This window comes from Rhipicephalus microplus, chromosome 3 (assembly GCF_043290135.1).
Source record: "Rhipicephalus microplus isolate Deutch F79 chromosome 3, USDA_Rmic, whole genome shotgun sequence".
NCBI classification, from domain to species: Eukaryota; Metazoa; Arthropoda; class Arachnida; order Ixodida; family Ixodidae; genus Rhipicephalus; species Rhipicephalus microplus.
The window spans coordinates 109,669,634-109,684,649 of NC_134702.1; the positions used below are offsets into that span (position 1 = coordinate 109,669,634).

At 48.3% G+C, this 15,016-nt stretch overlaps 1 protein-coding gene and 1 pseudogene across 1 annotated transcript in view; one reads left to right on the top strand and one right to left on the bottom strand.

Annotated features, from left to right (window-relative positions):
* Positions 1-15,016, top strand: part of LOC142803875 (uncharacterized) — a 63,461-nt gene that overhangs the window by 21,257 nt on the left and 27,188 nt on the right. Inside the window, exon 2 of the mRNA XM_075890140.1 lies at positions 1-15,016. This exon is cut by the window's right edge and continues 27,188 nt beyond it. Within this exon, the coding sequence (XP_075746255.1) occupies positions 1-135 (135 nt within the window). The 3' untranslated portion in view covers positions 136-15,016.
* On the bottom strand, positions 1,088-2,984 carry LOC142803874 (uncharacterized; annotated as a pseudogene).

A 15,016-nucleotide genomic window follows, 5' to 3' on the forward strand; every position in this document is an offset into this window, starting at 1 on the left:
CTGAGCTTTTCGGAACGCCGCCACGCTGTGCTGTCGGACCTACAAAGGGAACTGCTGCTGCCCAGCCCCGATAAGACGGATTTACGCCCGAGCCCAGAGTATCCTGCATCAGCTGTGTTGGCGCGTGGAAGATGAGGCAACGCCCACATTTGCGAGGACTGCCTAAGTGCCGACGGCTTTAAAAGGGCCAGCGCAACGAGAATTCGACACAGTTCGGCAGCGGTGCGCACCTGAGCAGCACCTAAATATTGCGCTTGCTTCTACAGGTAGGCAGCATTCTTGAAAAATCCTGTTATGCTTTAGAAGTGTGCACTGCTGCCGAACAATTTGTCACTTGTTTTGTTTGCATAGTCGTTGCTGTTAGCTTGCTGTTTGTTTTACTGTTGGTTTGTGGTTTGCTGTTATAATGGCTAAAGAAATGACAAAGGCCTTCGAAGATTTCAAGCGTGAACTTAGGCTAGAAGTCAGAGGCTTAAGGGGAGATGTTACTCAAAAAAGGTTTTTATTTATTTCATAACCCAGCTCCTTGAAATTTTAGGTGTTAGTAAACCTTGCAGTGCTGATTTCATAACTGTAATTATTTTTTTGATAGCTATAGTAGTTCCGGAGTTACTACAACTTTGATATCAAAATATGGGGTTTTTTGTGCACATAATAAAGCTTACTAAAAATTTTCACACAGAATTGCAAAATGGCTCATTCTGCTGCACTTGAGCAGTACAATACAGAAAAGTACCTCAAATAGAAAATTTATTTGCTGCATTTTTAAAAAAAAATTAAAAGTACTAAATGCATATTTTACAACTATCTATCAGCGTATCAAGTTGTGTAACAAAAAATCTGTGATGTGTAATGCAACCTAAAGTAGATACTTGTATTCTAGAGTGGCTGATTAAGCTCTGTGCAAAATTTCATCAAGATAGGACTATTTTATGCCTAAAGAAGATTGTGCACAAGATGAGAGAATTACCTCAAAATGGAAATCGAGAAAAATCCATTTGAAAGTTGTAAATATGTTTACTCATGATTACACAGCGCAATTTGCACAAAACTTGGTGATATCATAGAAGGGACACAGCTAGAGCACCTAAAATTGTCCTGCTCCATATGTGGATCCTTCTCGCTGCTTGAGAAGGGAGTCATCAAGGCGCACTTTCTTTGCCACGTTCCGCCGATGGGCCCTTGCCTCGGCTGTTTCACACGCAGACATTCTTTCGATTCTCCTCTGGTCGCGGGATTGACCCAGGGTGATCAGTTGATCTAGTGGGATTACACCAAGCTCCTCTAGCACGTGTTCAAAGCTTGAATGTCCTTTATTGAACCACAGCACGGCCATAGCAGCTGCAGTTTCCACTGTTGTCCGGGAGGCAAACTTAGTCTTCGGACACAACAACCAGATTTTGTTGTTCAAAGATTCTGCAGCGTTTTGGGTCTTCCCTTGGATACAACGCACCAGCAACTTTTCATCTGTGAGCCGCTTGTAAATGGGAAGCACAGCCAATCCTTGAGCCTTGGTCAAGATTGGTGTGTGGTTGGGTGGGGCCTCCCGAAGCGCTTGGGCTCGCCTATGCTTGCACCAAAAAGTCGCCCCTTCTGGACAGTATCGGTGGCTGCCTGCTGTGTTGCTCGATGATGAATGGAAATATGAGGCCCAGATGGCACGATGCATTTTCAGAATATCACCTCTGTTGTTTGTGATTGCAATACGGTAATAGTTCAGCTTCTGAATTGTGCCAGCTGTCAGCTTTTCCCCTCGAGGAAGTCGTGTTGGCAGTTTTCGAAGTGCAGTGCCAGTTTCGAAGTGCTTGGCCACATGGTTTGTGCACTCCTCCTTGTCCACAACAACTTCACCATATACCTTGGCCTCAGCGACAGCGGTATAAGCTTTGCTGTCCCCATCACTGAGGAACTTGGTGAAGCGCAATGGTGTTGTGTATGAGGATGTCCTGCCCCATATGCGCAAAGCTGCCTCAGTCTCCATGGCGTGAGAGGAGCACTCCGTATTTTTTTTGCAGACAGGTGTGTGGAATGCTTGCCATATTTCTTCCTCATCACCCAAGTCCTGGTGCCGGCTACAGGCAAGGCAGTAATTCGATAGCACTTCAAAATCTAGGCACAAACCAGTGTCCACAGACATAGCAGTGCCGATGCCATTGTGGCTCTTGTGCCCTCTTTTTTGCCATGTGCCATCATACATGACAGCAACATCAGCCCCATCCACTTTCTCTTTAGTTATCATCCGCGCTTTCGCCAGGTTTTCTTGCACAGCTTTGGTAGCTGCAGCATGAACTTTTTTGCCGATTGCAATAAAAGTCTTATGATGCATAGGTATTGGCAGTCCAAGAATAGCGAAAAAACGCGACAGCTGTTCATGCCCGATGCCTATTGCACGCGCCTCCACAACTACTTTCACATTGACAGCGAAGCTGTCGCGCGAGCTGCTGCTTCGGTAGCTCCAGTCATCACCGGCATCGGTGGGCTGTCTTTCCGGCAGAACAGCGATGCCGGTGATGACTGGAGCTACCGAAGCGGCAGCCCACTGACTCAGGACACTCACTGTTATCACAGTGCAGCTCGAGGAACGAAGAGAGGCCCTTACGTTTACTTGCGGTATCACGAACGACGAGTCCAGCGGTGTGGCATGTTGGACAAACAGCACAGCTTACCATCGATGTCAGTGCGCCGATGTCACAAAATACTCCGCACACAGAGCCACAAACACTCTTCGTTCTCTCACTTTCGAACTGTTCAATATTTTTTTCTGATGTGCTGATGAACTTGATCGCGGCGTCGATGTCGTCAAAATTCCCGCAAGCCGCCGTATCTCCGCTGCCTTGATTAGGCCTAGTGGCCCGCGGCTCGCATTCTTCTACCACTGCTTTGCGCTTCGGTTTACGTCGACGCCCTCGGTACTTGTTCTTGCTTGTAAACTTTCGCGCTCGGAAGTCTCGCTTCTTCGAGTTATCCATGGTGAACTCAGAAAAACATAGAAACGCACGGCAAGTGCCGATCGTCGCAAGCGCTCAGCGAGCGAGGCCCATCAGGTGTAGCCAATGGCGGCCTCGGTAGCGTACCATGTGACCGGTAGAGATGCGCGAAGCGGCTGCAGCTTGGCTGTAAACCGACTTGGAAACGACTGTTTTGTGAAATTCCTCACTAAAATACGAAACTAGGGGGACGCCTGTGCACTAGAAGGAGCCTTGATCTACATCACTGAACAAACCCCGATGGCGGACGTCATCGTGTTGCCGAGTGGTGGATTTTCAAAAATAGCCGTCGGATGCGTGAATTCGCGACTTCGGGAGCTACCTTCACTAGCGCAGATCAACTTTTTACCACTTTCTTGTTTGAATTCAGCTATGACCTTTGGGGAAATGATAGTTGAATGATCAAAAGTGATTTTAGAAACAATATCTCAAAAGTGGAAATTTTCGCAAAAAACGCGATTTTTCGACCCGCATCTCCCCTTAAAATCCTACACCTGAACACGCGTAGTATTAGAAATAAAGAGCAACAACTTAGTGACTTGTATGCCTCGATCACCCACAGGTTTGATATTCTGATGTACACGGAAACCTGGCTAACAGAAACGGAGAAACCGCCACATTTCCACGGTTACTCATATAATGGTTTCGTGCGGTCAAGCGGTAGAGGTGGTGGCATAGCAATTTATGTTAAAACGTCATTAAGGCATGCAATTATTTCTGAGTGTTCAGTAATAAACAGCAGCGTTGAATGTATGTCGGTTTATTTACAGAAATTAATAGTTGTAGTAATATATCGACCACCAATGGGCATCAATATAGTCTTTTTTGAGTACCGTATAAACCGGAGTATAGGTCGAGTGGGAATATAGGTCGACCCCTCAAGTTAAGGTTACCGAAAAAGAAAAAAAAGGAAAACAAAACAAAACTGCCGAATCACATTTATTTGCGAATTGGGCGCACCGCATCCCGATTGTCGGAGCTCCCCTCTACCACCATCGCAACTGCTCCTATTCGTCCGACGAAGCACCACTGTCTTCTGAAGACGAGAGTTTGTCGCTGGCCGCCTCCCACAGTGCATCGTCTTCAGTGCCATCCAGCGAGTTGCTGATGCAACATTTCTTGAAAGAATTTTCCACCATGAAATCCGGCAAGGAGTGCAAGGCGGAAAGCACCCAGCCACAAACAGTCGCAAGCGGAGGCCTCTGTAGGCGGCCTGTCAGTGTCTTGGGGTCGTCGCCGGACATCCACTCTTGGTATTCCAGCCCCACTCGGTCCTTGAACGGCTTGTTTAGTACAACGTCGAGCGGCTGGAGGGTGGACGTCATACCACCTGGTATCACGGCGAGGTCCGTTTTCCCGTCGCCGAGTGCGAGTTTCACTGCGACGTTCAAGTGGCCACGAAACGCGTCCAACACCAGCATGCTGCGAAGACGCAGCAGTGCACCTGGCCGACGGTTCCACACCACTCGTATCCATTCGAGCATCATGGCTTCGTCCATGTATCCGTTTTGTTCACGCGAACGACAACACCGGGCGGGAACACTTCCTTCGGCATTGTCTTGCGTTTGAAAATGATGAAGGACGAAAGCTTTCTACCATCTGCCGTGCATGCCAGCATGACGGTGAAGCGCGAGTCCTCGTTGCCAGTGGACAGCAGCTTCACATCCTTGGCGCCGGCTGCGGGATCGTGGTCTACGAAGGCATGTCAAACCACACGGGGGTCTCATCGGCGTTGCCAATCTGCCCCATCATGTAATCGTTCTGCTCCCGAAGCCGGTTCACGAAGCCCTGAAAGTTTATAAGCTTGTCCTTGAACTCGTCTGGAAACTTCTGACAGATGCATGTGCACCACTGGGAAGAAAATCCTTTGTCTCTCATGAATCGTAGCAACCAAGAGTTTGGTGCACGAAACTCTTCTCTCGTGACTCCAGCTTCTCGAGCAAGTTCCACAGCTTTCTTGCGAATGGTATCCACAGTCACCGGCAGCGAGCGCGCACGAACTGCCTGCACAAAGTCCGCTAGCTTATCCTCCAGCTTTGGATGAACGGCACTTCGTCCACGAAACGACATTTTTCGAGGATTGCACATCTGCAATTTCCCTTTCTGCGCCCTCCAATAGCGCACGCTTTTTTCTGATACACCAAAGCGGCTTTGATACACCAAAGCCGCTTTGGTGTACCAGAAAAAAGCGTGCGCTGAGCAGCCATATTCCCGTTCACTTCTGTGAACTTACCATCTAGTTTAAACGCAGCTGAGTACTGCCTCCTCGCACCGCTGGGCATATTCAGTGAACAAAAAAAAAAAAGGTCACTAAATATGCAGCACAATGTCAAGCGGAGCGTAAACTCGGAACAGATCGGAAGGAAATCACGAACACAAAAAAAACAGACTGTGATTGGATTTGGATGCGGATATGGCCGCGTCTGGCTTCACAAGCACATGCAAGTCATATGTTGCCAGACAGCGTCGCACTTTCGGCTATACACCGCTATATAAGACGAGGGGCGACTTTAGCTTATCATTTTATTGAAAAAATCTCTACTTATATTCCGGTTTATGCGGTATTTAGAGCGTATGCTTTCTTTTCTATGTCGATTTTCGATGCCTTTTGTAATAATGGGGGACGTCAACATTTGGGGGACGTCAACAGTTCACGGCGATGACCATACAATTTACTGGACGCCGTCGCTTGGCTGTGCATGCGTTACTGCTACGCGGACCGTAGTTCAGACAGTTTAATACGTGCCTAAAGGCGAGCATTATTTATTCACGCTAGATATCACTTGCAAAGATGACACGTAACAGATTCACTCAATCACTCATGTAGCCCGGGCAACGTCCAGAAACAGAACTGCAGCATAATAAGGTTCAAACAATCGTTACGGCATCACTAAATGCGAGATGGGAGGCGATTGTACGTACTAGCGCCGATCGCACTCGGTTGCCCTCAAGACAACATCACGCTACAGCACACGTCTCACGTTAATGTCATCGTTTGCTTGGTAATAAGCAGATAAAATGATGAAAAAGCGTTCGCACAAACCTCGATGATGATGATGGCGTATGCTTCCTGGTTCACGTTGGCTTGTCGCACACACTGCCCTTTCAATATACTCTGTCTGACTGTGGTCTCTTCAGTCACGACGTGCCTGCTGAGGCATAATTTGTCTCCTTTCTCTTCGTTCGAGGCTCTGAAAAACCCTGCGCTCTTTACTTTCTTGAAGCCAGTGCGCTTTATAATACTAGTAGCCATCGCGGGCACGCACGTCCGCAGAACGTGGGCGCAGCAGAAGGGGAGACGAGAATGCGTATCACGTCAGTTAACAACTCAGTGGCCACTCGGGGCGCTGACAGCGCGCTGGCGCACTGCATTAGCGTGCCACCTGTAGGTGCCGCACGTTTCCTATAGGGTCTAATTCCTTTACAGAACATTATCAAGTGTTCGGCAGTTTCTTCTTCCTCTCCACACTCACTGCATACCGTGCCTACCCCTTCGTATTTGGCCCGATATGTCTTGGTTCGCAATACTCCCGTCCTGGCCTCAAACAATAGAGAAGAACTACCCCGAGTATTATCATAGATCCTTTCCTTGGCAATTTCCTGCTTAAAAGTTGGATAGATCTCTAGTGCGGACTTCTTAATCATGCCAATTTTCCACATGTCGGTCTCGGCTTCCTTCACCTTCTTCTTAACCGATCATTCTTTTTGGTTTGGCCCTTTGCTGTTTTCTAAGTATATACCAGTCAATTTTCTGGTTCGCTTCCTTCATTTTGTATTGACATTCTTCATGTACAAGTAGCTGAAAACCTTCCTTGCCCAATGCTCCTCCCTCATTTCTCTCAATCGCTTCTCAAATTTTATCTTGCTGCTAGCTTCCCTGCCCTCAAATGATGCCCATCCCATATCACCTTGTACTCCCTGATTTGGTGTATTCCCGTGAGCTCCTAAAGCAAGCCTACCTATTCCACATTGCTTAATTTCTAATCTTGCTTTAACTTCTGATCTCATGCACAAGACCGCATTGCCGAACGTCAGGCCAGGAACCATGACAGATGGCGCCTTGTACGACAAAGTGCCATCTGTCAAATGCAGGAGAAACCTCTTAGCTGATTGCGCCACGCAAACACACTAGCACAAAAACAAAGCGCGTGGTGTTTAAAATGGCGCCCGCGCTTTGTCATGAAACAATGCGTGCGCTCACCATCTCGGACCTATGCAAAGCGCAACCGCACCCACCGCGCCGACACGCATTGCGCACTTGCAAAGTCTAATGCAACGTTTGTGCGCTGCCATCTGATGCTGCGTTTTCTTAGTTGGGTTTGTCGTTGGGAACTTAGTTGGGGCACCTGCTGCGAAGGGCGCATTCGCTTGGTACGCTAGCTACCTGGCTGATTACTAACAGCATGCGCTGGAGCATTGGAACTGAGCGGCTGGACGACACTTCGGCGTGAATTCATGCACTTTTATTACGGGACGAAACAAAAAGAGCTTCGAGCTACAAAAAAAATTCGTTATAACTCCCGCGACTTTTTTTCTCCCGTGTAATGAACTCTCCCCCTAAATTGGCGTCAACTTTCCTGAAAAAAAAAAAAAAGAAGGTAGGTTCATTACGCGAGTAAATACGGTATACCTGCAGATTGCTTCACTGACGGCAGCTTCTGCAGCTATAAATGAGGCATTCTCTTCTTTCGGCAGAATCGACCCAATAATTGAGTTCAGGCTCTCAGCAGCATTTTTAGTTTTTTTGCCCTGGCACCGCTCAAGAAGCTATGGGTCTGAAAGTCGCTGTGTACACAGCAAGATGTTATCCCAGGTGGTACTTGTGGGGTGGCTGTGGTTCACCTTTAGCTTCTACAGCCCGGTTTCTGCACCAGCTATCAAGACCTGGGGGGGCAAAGTTCGTGCTGTGAATCATGGTCAGTTGAAGTGATGTGGTAGAATGTAGCCATGACCACGCGCTGCATATCCTCCACTTCATCATGCTGCCTTAGGGCTTGGCCACAATAGTCAGTCAGTTCCTTGATCAAATTTTGTGTAAAGCCACCTTTTCCGTAAATAGTTTGGGCTTTCTTGCTTTCTGTGATGATGGTCCGCAGGGCCATGCCCATGCTCTTCTTAACATGATTGATACGATCTTCTTTCTTCAGGGGTATAAAACTATAAGTCTACTCCTGACACAGAGCTAAGAAAGTGCGGCTGTCTCCATCGCAAACGATGGTTGTGTAGCGCAGGTCATATTTTCTTAGTGAGTGCCGAAACAGTAAGAGGGCTGCTTCGACTTCTACACAGAGCTAAGAAAGTGCGGCTGTCTCCATCGCAAACGATGGTTGTGTAGCGCAGGTCATATTTTCTTAGTGAGTGCCGAAACAGTAAGAGGGCTGCTTCGACTTCCAGTTGGCCTGAGTTTGCCTCTGTGTTTTTCTGGCAAACATGTGCTTCCTTTCACTCACTGTAGCCGTCGTCACTTTCTTTGGGGCCTACAGCCCATTCATGACAGTAATTTGACAGGACAACTGTCAAGCACTAGTCCGGTGTAGAACTTGATGACCGTGCCCACGCCGATGTGGGACGCGTGGCCGCCTGTCATCCACGTACCATCGTACACCGCCATTTTTTGTGGGTGTTCTCTCCATTTGGTTATACACATCGCGAACGGCTGCAACAGCGTCAGAAAACACATTTGCTGCGGCTGCTGAAACAGCAGGCCCAAATTGCTCTTGAGATGCCTTTGAAAAGTCTTGTGGTGAATTCCCTTATGTGATACATTTATCACTGACCAAAAATCGCTGAGCGCTGCTGATGCCTTTCCAATCGTTTTTATAGCTTGCATAACCCAAATATTCACTTCGAATGACTTGCTGTTTTTCATTTGCAGCGACGACCGCGCATTTTTCGAGTCCACGCTGCAAGCAGTGCAGGTTAGCACCACCTTTACTGCTAACCCGCGCCTGTTCAGTGCTTCATATTGAGTCCTGGCTCTTTGCACTGCGGGCACAGGGCACTAACAAATCATTCAGGGCTGTGTGGCGCACGAGGAAAAATTCATATTCATCTTCCGTTTCAATGTCACTCTCGTCCCCTTGATCCATCAGTGACATCTTGTGCTCCGTCGCAGACACTGCTCTTAGAGACACCTGAACAGCCACGGCGCGTTTGCGAGATGCCCGCGCTGACACAAAACAAGGCTCTAATCGAGCCCGAATTAAGCTACTGGTGGTGCTGGTAGACGATCTTGCATCCTTGCACGAAGTACTTGGCTGAGCATCTGTGATGTCTACATCCTTGCTCAAAGTATTTGGCTGAGAACCTACGATGGATACATCCTCACACAAAGTGCTAGGCTTAGCATCCGCGATGTCTGCAGCTTGTGAAGAACGACGAACAGATGTTTCCTCTGACAGCACAAAGCACTGCTCCAACGGCATATCAATAATTTCGTCGACGCTGACGATGCTCTGTGCGTGCTTGTGCTCGTCGTGCCGCACGCCGCTGTCGCTGCTTGCAGAAGTCGCTGGACTGAATTTCTTTTTCACGATCGCCAACTTCAGCTTACGAGCACCAAATCGCTGCGCAGTTTCGCGTTTTTTCTTAAACGATCGCCGGTCCATGATCACATGTAGGAACCGATCTCGAAACTGCGATGCGCCAAACTGGACAGCAATGTTTTTTCTCACAAGCGCTGGTCTTATCACAGTGCAATGCAATCTCTAAACCTCGTCCTGACAAGTTGAAAACACTCGCAGTAAGCAGCTCATCAGCACTTTCAGGGCATAGAGCAGACGACCTTTGCGCCAATTGCTACAAACGACCCTACGGGTGACCAATGCGGAGTTGCCGTACAGTCAGTGACGTGCGTCGCCAGTCGAAAACTGTCGTGATACCTTTAAACCTTGGCTTGCTGTGCGCTTGCTCTTGCCTGGTTCAGCAGGCCGAGGTGGCAAATTTGAAACAGAGGATTTACGCTATCCATAGAGACAAAAATGGCGGCGCAAGGTTACGCTGTTGCGGAGATATCGTGGCTCGAAAAACGCCGTTTTTTCGCAGTTTCTGTGAAGTGGCTTTGCCACTCTAGCTTCAATAAAAAAATGTTTAAGTCATTTCTACATTGTTTTCAGAGACGAAACTTCGAAATTGGATTCGAAAAGGGGTCACAGAATGTGAAAATGAGATTTTCAGAAAAGCGATTTTTCTGGCCAAATCTCACGGCGCAAAAGCCGCGTCCCCCCTTAAACATGTGAAGAAGAGGGTGGCATTGAGGCCTTCGATAGTGGTATGTGATAGAGGTAAAAAACAAAAACACTCGTTTTATTTACATTACTACGTTTGAAACAGCTCAGTATGAACCGGGCATATAGTCCTTTTGACTATTAGTTCTGTGTGGCGCTTGCTTAGCGACCGGTGCAAGTGGGCAGTTGTTTGTCCCTTCTTGGATGATGCTGTCGTGGGCCGTCATTCTTTTTCAGCCACGTGGCTGCTTTTTTGCCAGCTGGGGTTAAGGGTCAGCTTTTTCTTGATGTCTTCTGATGCCCTTTCATTGCCTGCGTTCAACTTGAGCACTGCCCCTGTCACAGCGTCCTCCACTGTGAATAGAGAAGCATGTCGCTCCTTTGGTGCCAGGGCCCAGATCATTGAATGCAGGTATTCATTGTTGTTTTGGGTTTTCCCACGCTGGCATTGTTGCAACAGCTTTCTGCCTGACAAGCGCTCATAAATGGGAAGTAAGGCTTCGCAGACTTATGGAAGCCGCTTTTGATGATGTTTAGAAGTGGGCTCACCCTTGGTGCTTGCTGCATTTTGTTAGCACCACCAGTTTGGACCAGCTGGGCAAAGAATGTGGTTTGCCACATCATCATTTGATGTGATGGGTTAAGTGGCCATGAGTGCTGTGTGCACAGCATCAGCATGACCACTGTGGGTCTTAAGAGACCACCCATAATGATTGGTGAGCGTGGAGATCAGGTCTCCTGTCAAGCAGCTCTTTTCCCCAGGACTCTCAAGGCTAGGGCCTCTGTGTTTGGCAATCAAGTTGCACAAAGCAGTGCCCATATGCATATGTACATGATTGACAGTCTTCTTTTTCCACTGGGATGTACCCATGCACCTTATCATCTTGTAGTGCAAGGTAACTGTGACTGTCCCTGCTGCTAATGTTCCCAGAAGCTTAGCACTGCATAGTGTTAGTGGTAGCACTGGGTTCACTCTCACCAGCACGGGGCGTTCGGACCCTCTATGGTCGGCTGCGTGTACCCATAGCGCCCCCCTGGCACACAGCAGCCACCTGGACCAAGTACTCCGTCCCTGGCTCCAGTCCAGTGATGTCGCGGTGCTCGGCTGTCTCGCCCTGAACAGGGTATATGTCGTATACAGGGTCCTGACGCCTCTTCGTCTCCTGCGTTCAAAGAGTGATAGTTTTGCACAGCAAACTGGCAAACCAAAAACTTCATGCTCTGGTCCTCATATCACGCCCTCTTTGTTGATCAAACATTGTAGCGAAGCTGGAAATTAATTTCTTCAGTAAAGTAAACCATGCATCAAATGAAAATTAACAGCATCCCACATCCCCAATAAGCCCACATCTAAGCCAAGCTTGCTGCAGGACTTGTTGGCACATAATCCCCCCTCCCCCCCAATCCAGTCCAGTGATGTCGCGGTGCTCGGCTGTCTCGCCCCGAACCAGGTATATGTCGTATCCAGGGTCCCGACGCCTCTTCGTCTCGTGCATGCGAAGAGCGCTAGTTTTGCACAGCAAACTGGCAAACCAAAAACTTCATGCTCTGGTCCACATATCATGCCCTCTTTGTTGATCAAACATTGTAGCGAAGCTGGAAATCAATTTTTTCAGTAAAATAAACTATGCATCTGTTACAAGCTGCCACTCTAGCGTCGCCAGCGCGAAGTTGGCGACGGGAATGACAGCAGGTTAGTTCGTTCCGTACGCAAGCAGAGACAGTGAAGAGATCAGAGACGTGAGAGAACAAAACAAACCTTACTCTAGTGATATTGCAGCACACGGTATCTAGAACAACACTTCAATACAACTAACAAAATACATCAACACTTGATACAACTAAAAAAATACATATAAAAACAATAAATCAGCTTACGAGAGAGAACTTTTACAAACTATACAAACTAACAACAATAGAACTACGCAGGGGAAAGTTCAAAGATATAAACAGGTGAAGGCATACGTGTGATGACCGGCAGCGTTGCGTGCCCGACGATCGGATGCGAGAAGTCGAAGAGAGTTCTGGTACGACTGTGATGTTGGCGGTGTTGCAATGCTGGTGGCTCCGGGAGACCAGTGCTTGCAGGTGACCTCGGGCAGGTTGAGCTAACTCGAGGCGAAGTCCCGATGTCTACGTTGCAGGTGTTAATATCGCGTCACAACTAGACGAACGGCTAAGTTTAGGTGGCCAGCCGATCCAGAGCCACACTAAAAACTTCTAGAAGTGATGCTTGTTGATCTGTTTCTAAACCATGTTGGTCAGCGATTAGCCTGCCTAGCAGGGCAAAATCCTGCGCTTAAATCCCCCTCGTGTCCCCTGGCTCTCTTCCTTGGGGACAAGAGACCTCTACCTGGGTCCAATCATGCGCGTTTCATTTTGGAAACTCCACCGCAAAAAATATATTGACCCCACCCCTTTTTAATTAGAAGAGGGCCCTCAACTAGCGAGAGTGACAACCTGTTGGGGTGCTGTCATACGGCTTGGCCACCAGAAGTTTTCCCGTGGGAACGGTCAGACTGTTTGGCTCTCAGCCAGTGCGTCCCGTAGTCTAAACCTTGTTCGGGGTACATCGCGGCCTTCCACGACCCTGCAGACGTCGTCGTAGGTACAAAGGATCAAACGTCGGCGGCGACGTTCGAAGAAGAACACCCCATTCTGCACTTCCCGGCTCTCTTTCATGCGCCCGCCGTTCCCGCCGGTCAGCGGGGTAGTACGGCGGCCGTTAATTGCCGTGACGTCGGGTCACAAAAATGGCAGTCCGTCACAGCACCCCATTCTGCGCTTCCAGGCTCTCTTTCATGCGCCCGCCGTTCCCGCTGGTCAGCGGGGTAGTACGGCGCCTGTAATTGCCGTTACGCCGTGTCGCAAAAATGGCAGTCCGTGACATTGCCCCCCACTTTCACAATGTTATTCATAACATTTGCTCACACGGAGGGGAATTTTTCGACAACAAGGAACAAAACACCACCAACAAGGGAGGCATGAGGACCGTCCTTGCCACACACAACATAAGTACGCAGAGTGCATCAAAGTAACAAAAGGGGAAAAAACAATTGTTAGAGTTCCAGCTTCAGTTACACGCAACAATATCAATGCGCCATACAAACAAGAAAAAATAAATAGCCGTGTACGGCAGCCATCAATACAGAATACACTGCACGAATGTATGCTACGAAACAAAACGGAACAGGTGCGCTCTTCTACTGTAGTGAAATCCTTCAATGTGCATTACAACATGTAAAAACAACCAATGCTCAAAGCAAAAAGAAAATAACTCAAAATACACTTCTTATACAATCAAATATGCACATACAAACAGAAAACGAACAACGAAAGGAATAAAAAAAAAGAACATGCTCCTCAGACATCAAGAACTATATCTGGCTCATGTAATCGGCTCCCACGTTTTCGCTATCTTTAATATGCGTAATCGTGAACTGGTACTCTTGGAGTAGTAAACTCCATCGAAGTACTCGAGCGTTCATCTGTTTTGCCCGTTGGATATAACTCAGAGGCGCGTTGTCTGTCTGGACACAAAAATGTACTCCATATAAGTACATGGAGAATTTTTTAATTCCCCATACTAACGCGAGACATTCGCGTTCGATGGTACTATAGGAATCCTCCCGTGGAAGCAGCTTTCGGCTGGCATAAGCTATGGGGTGGAGCTTGCCTTCGTGGGCCTGCACGAGCACGGCTCCGAGACTTGTGTCCGATGCGTCCGTTCGAAGTACGAATGGTTGGTGCAAATTTGGTAGCCGTAGTATCGGCTCCGTAGAGACATGTTGTTTGAGACTTCGAAAAGCCTCCTCGTGGGCTGCTGTCCATTTCACCGAGTTAGCTTCACCCTTCCGAGTTAAATCTGTAAGGGGAGCGCTGACATCTGCATAATTCGGGATAAATTTCCGATAGTACCCGGTCAAACCGAGGAAGGCACGCACTTGTCGCTTGGTTGAAGCTTGGTTGAAATACGTGGTGCACTTCGATCTTGTCGAGTGTTTTCCCCAGTGGTTGCGATCTGCCCCTGCCAACTTTCTGTCTCAAGAAGTCAATTTCTTCCACAACAAGTTCGCATTTACTGGGGCGCACTGTAAGCCTGGCCCTCTGTATGCGCTCAAAAAGCAGTCCCAGAGACCTCAGGTGCTCTTCCCATGTCTCGGTGGCTACCAGTACATCATCGTATTAATGGTCCACACCGGGTATGCCTTCCGCAGCCTTCTGCATCAACTTAGCAAATACAGCAGGCGCTGTCTTGATGCCGAATGGCATGAAGCAGAACTGATATAGTCCCGATGTCGTCGAGAAGGCCGTCTTCGCTTTGGACTCTTCGGTCAGCGGGATCTTCCAATAGCCCTTCACGAAGTCGAGCTTCGAGAAATACTTCTTCTTTCCCACTGCAGCAAACACTGCGTCAATTCTTGTCATAGGTTCGGAGTCGGCCATCAGAACGTTGTTCAGGCGTCGAAAATCGATACACAGTTGATTTGTATCGTCGGGTTTCTTTACCAAAATGACTGGCGAATTATAAGGTTACTCTGATTTCTCAATGATGCCGAGCTTCTCCATCTCCACCTCTTTTCTCTACACCTTCCCGCGTTGCAAAGGGAAGAGGGTATTGTTTCACGTGGACGGGGTTACTCGTGGTGAGCACGAGGTTGCAGTGGACCCAGTCAGTTTTGCCCGGGACATCCGCGAAAATACGAGCGTGTTTCCTGACAATTCTTTGCAGCTGTCCGATCTGCTGAGCGTCCAGTTTGTCGGAGAGCTTCACGTCTTCTTCCCCTTCCACTTTCAGCCAGT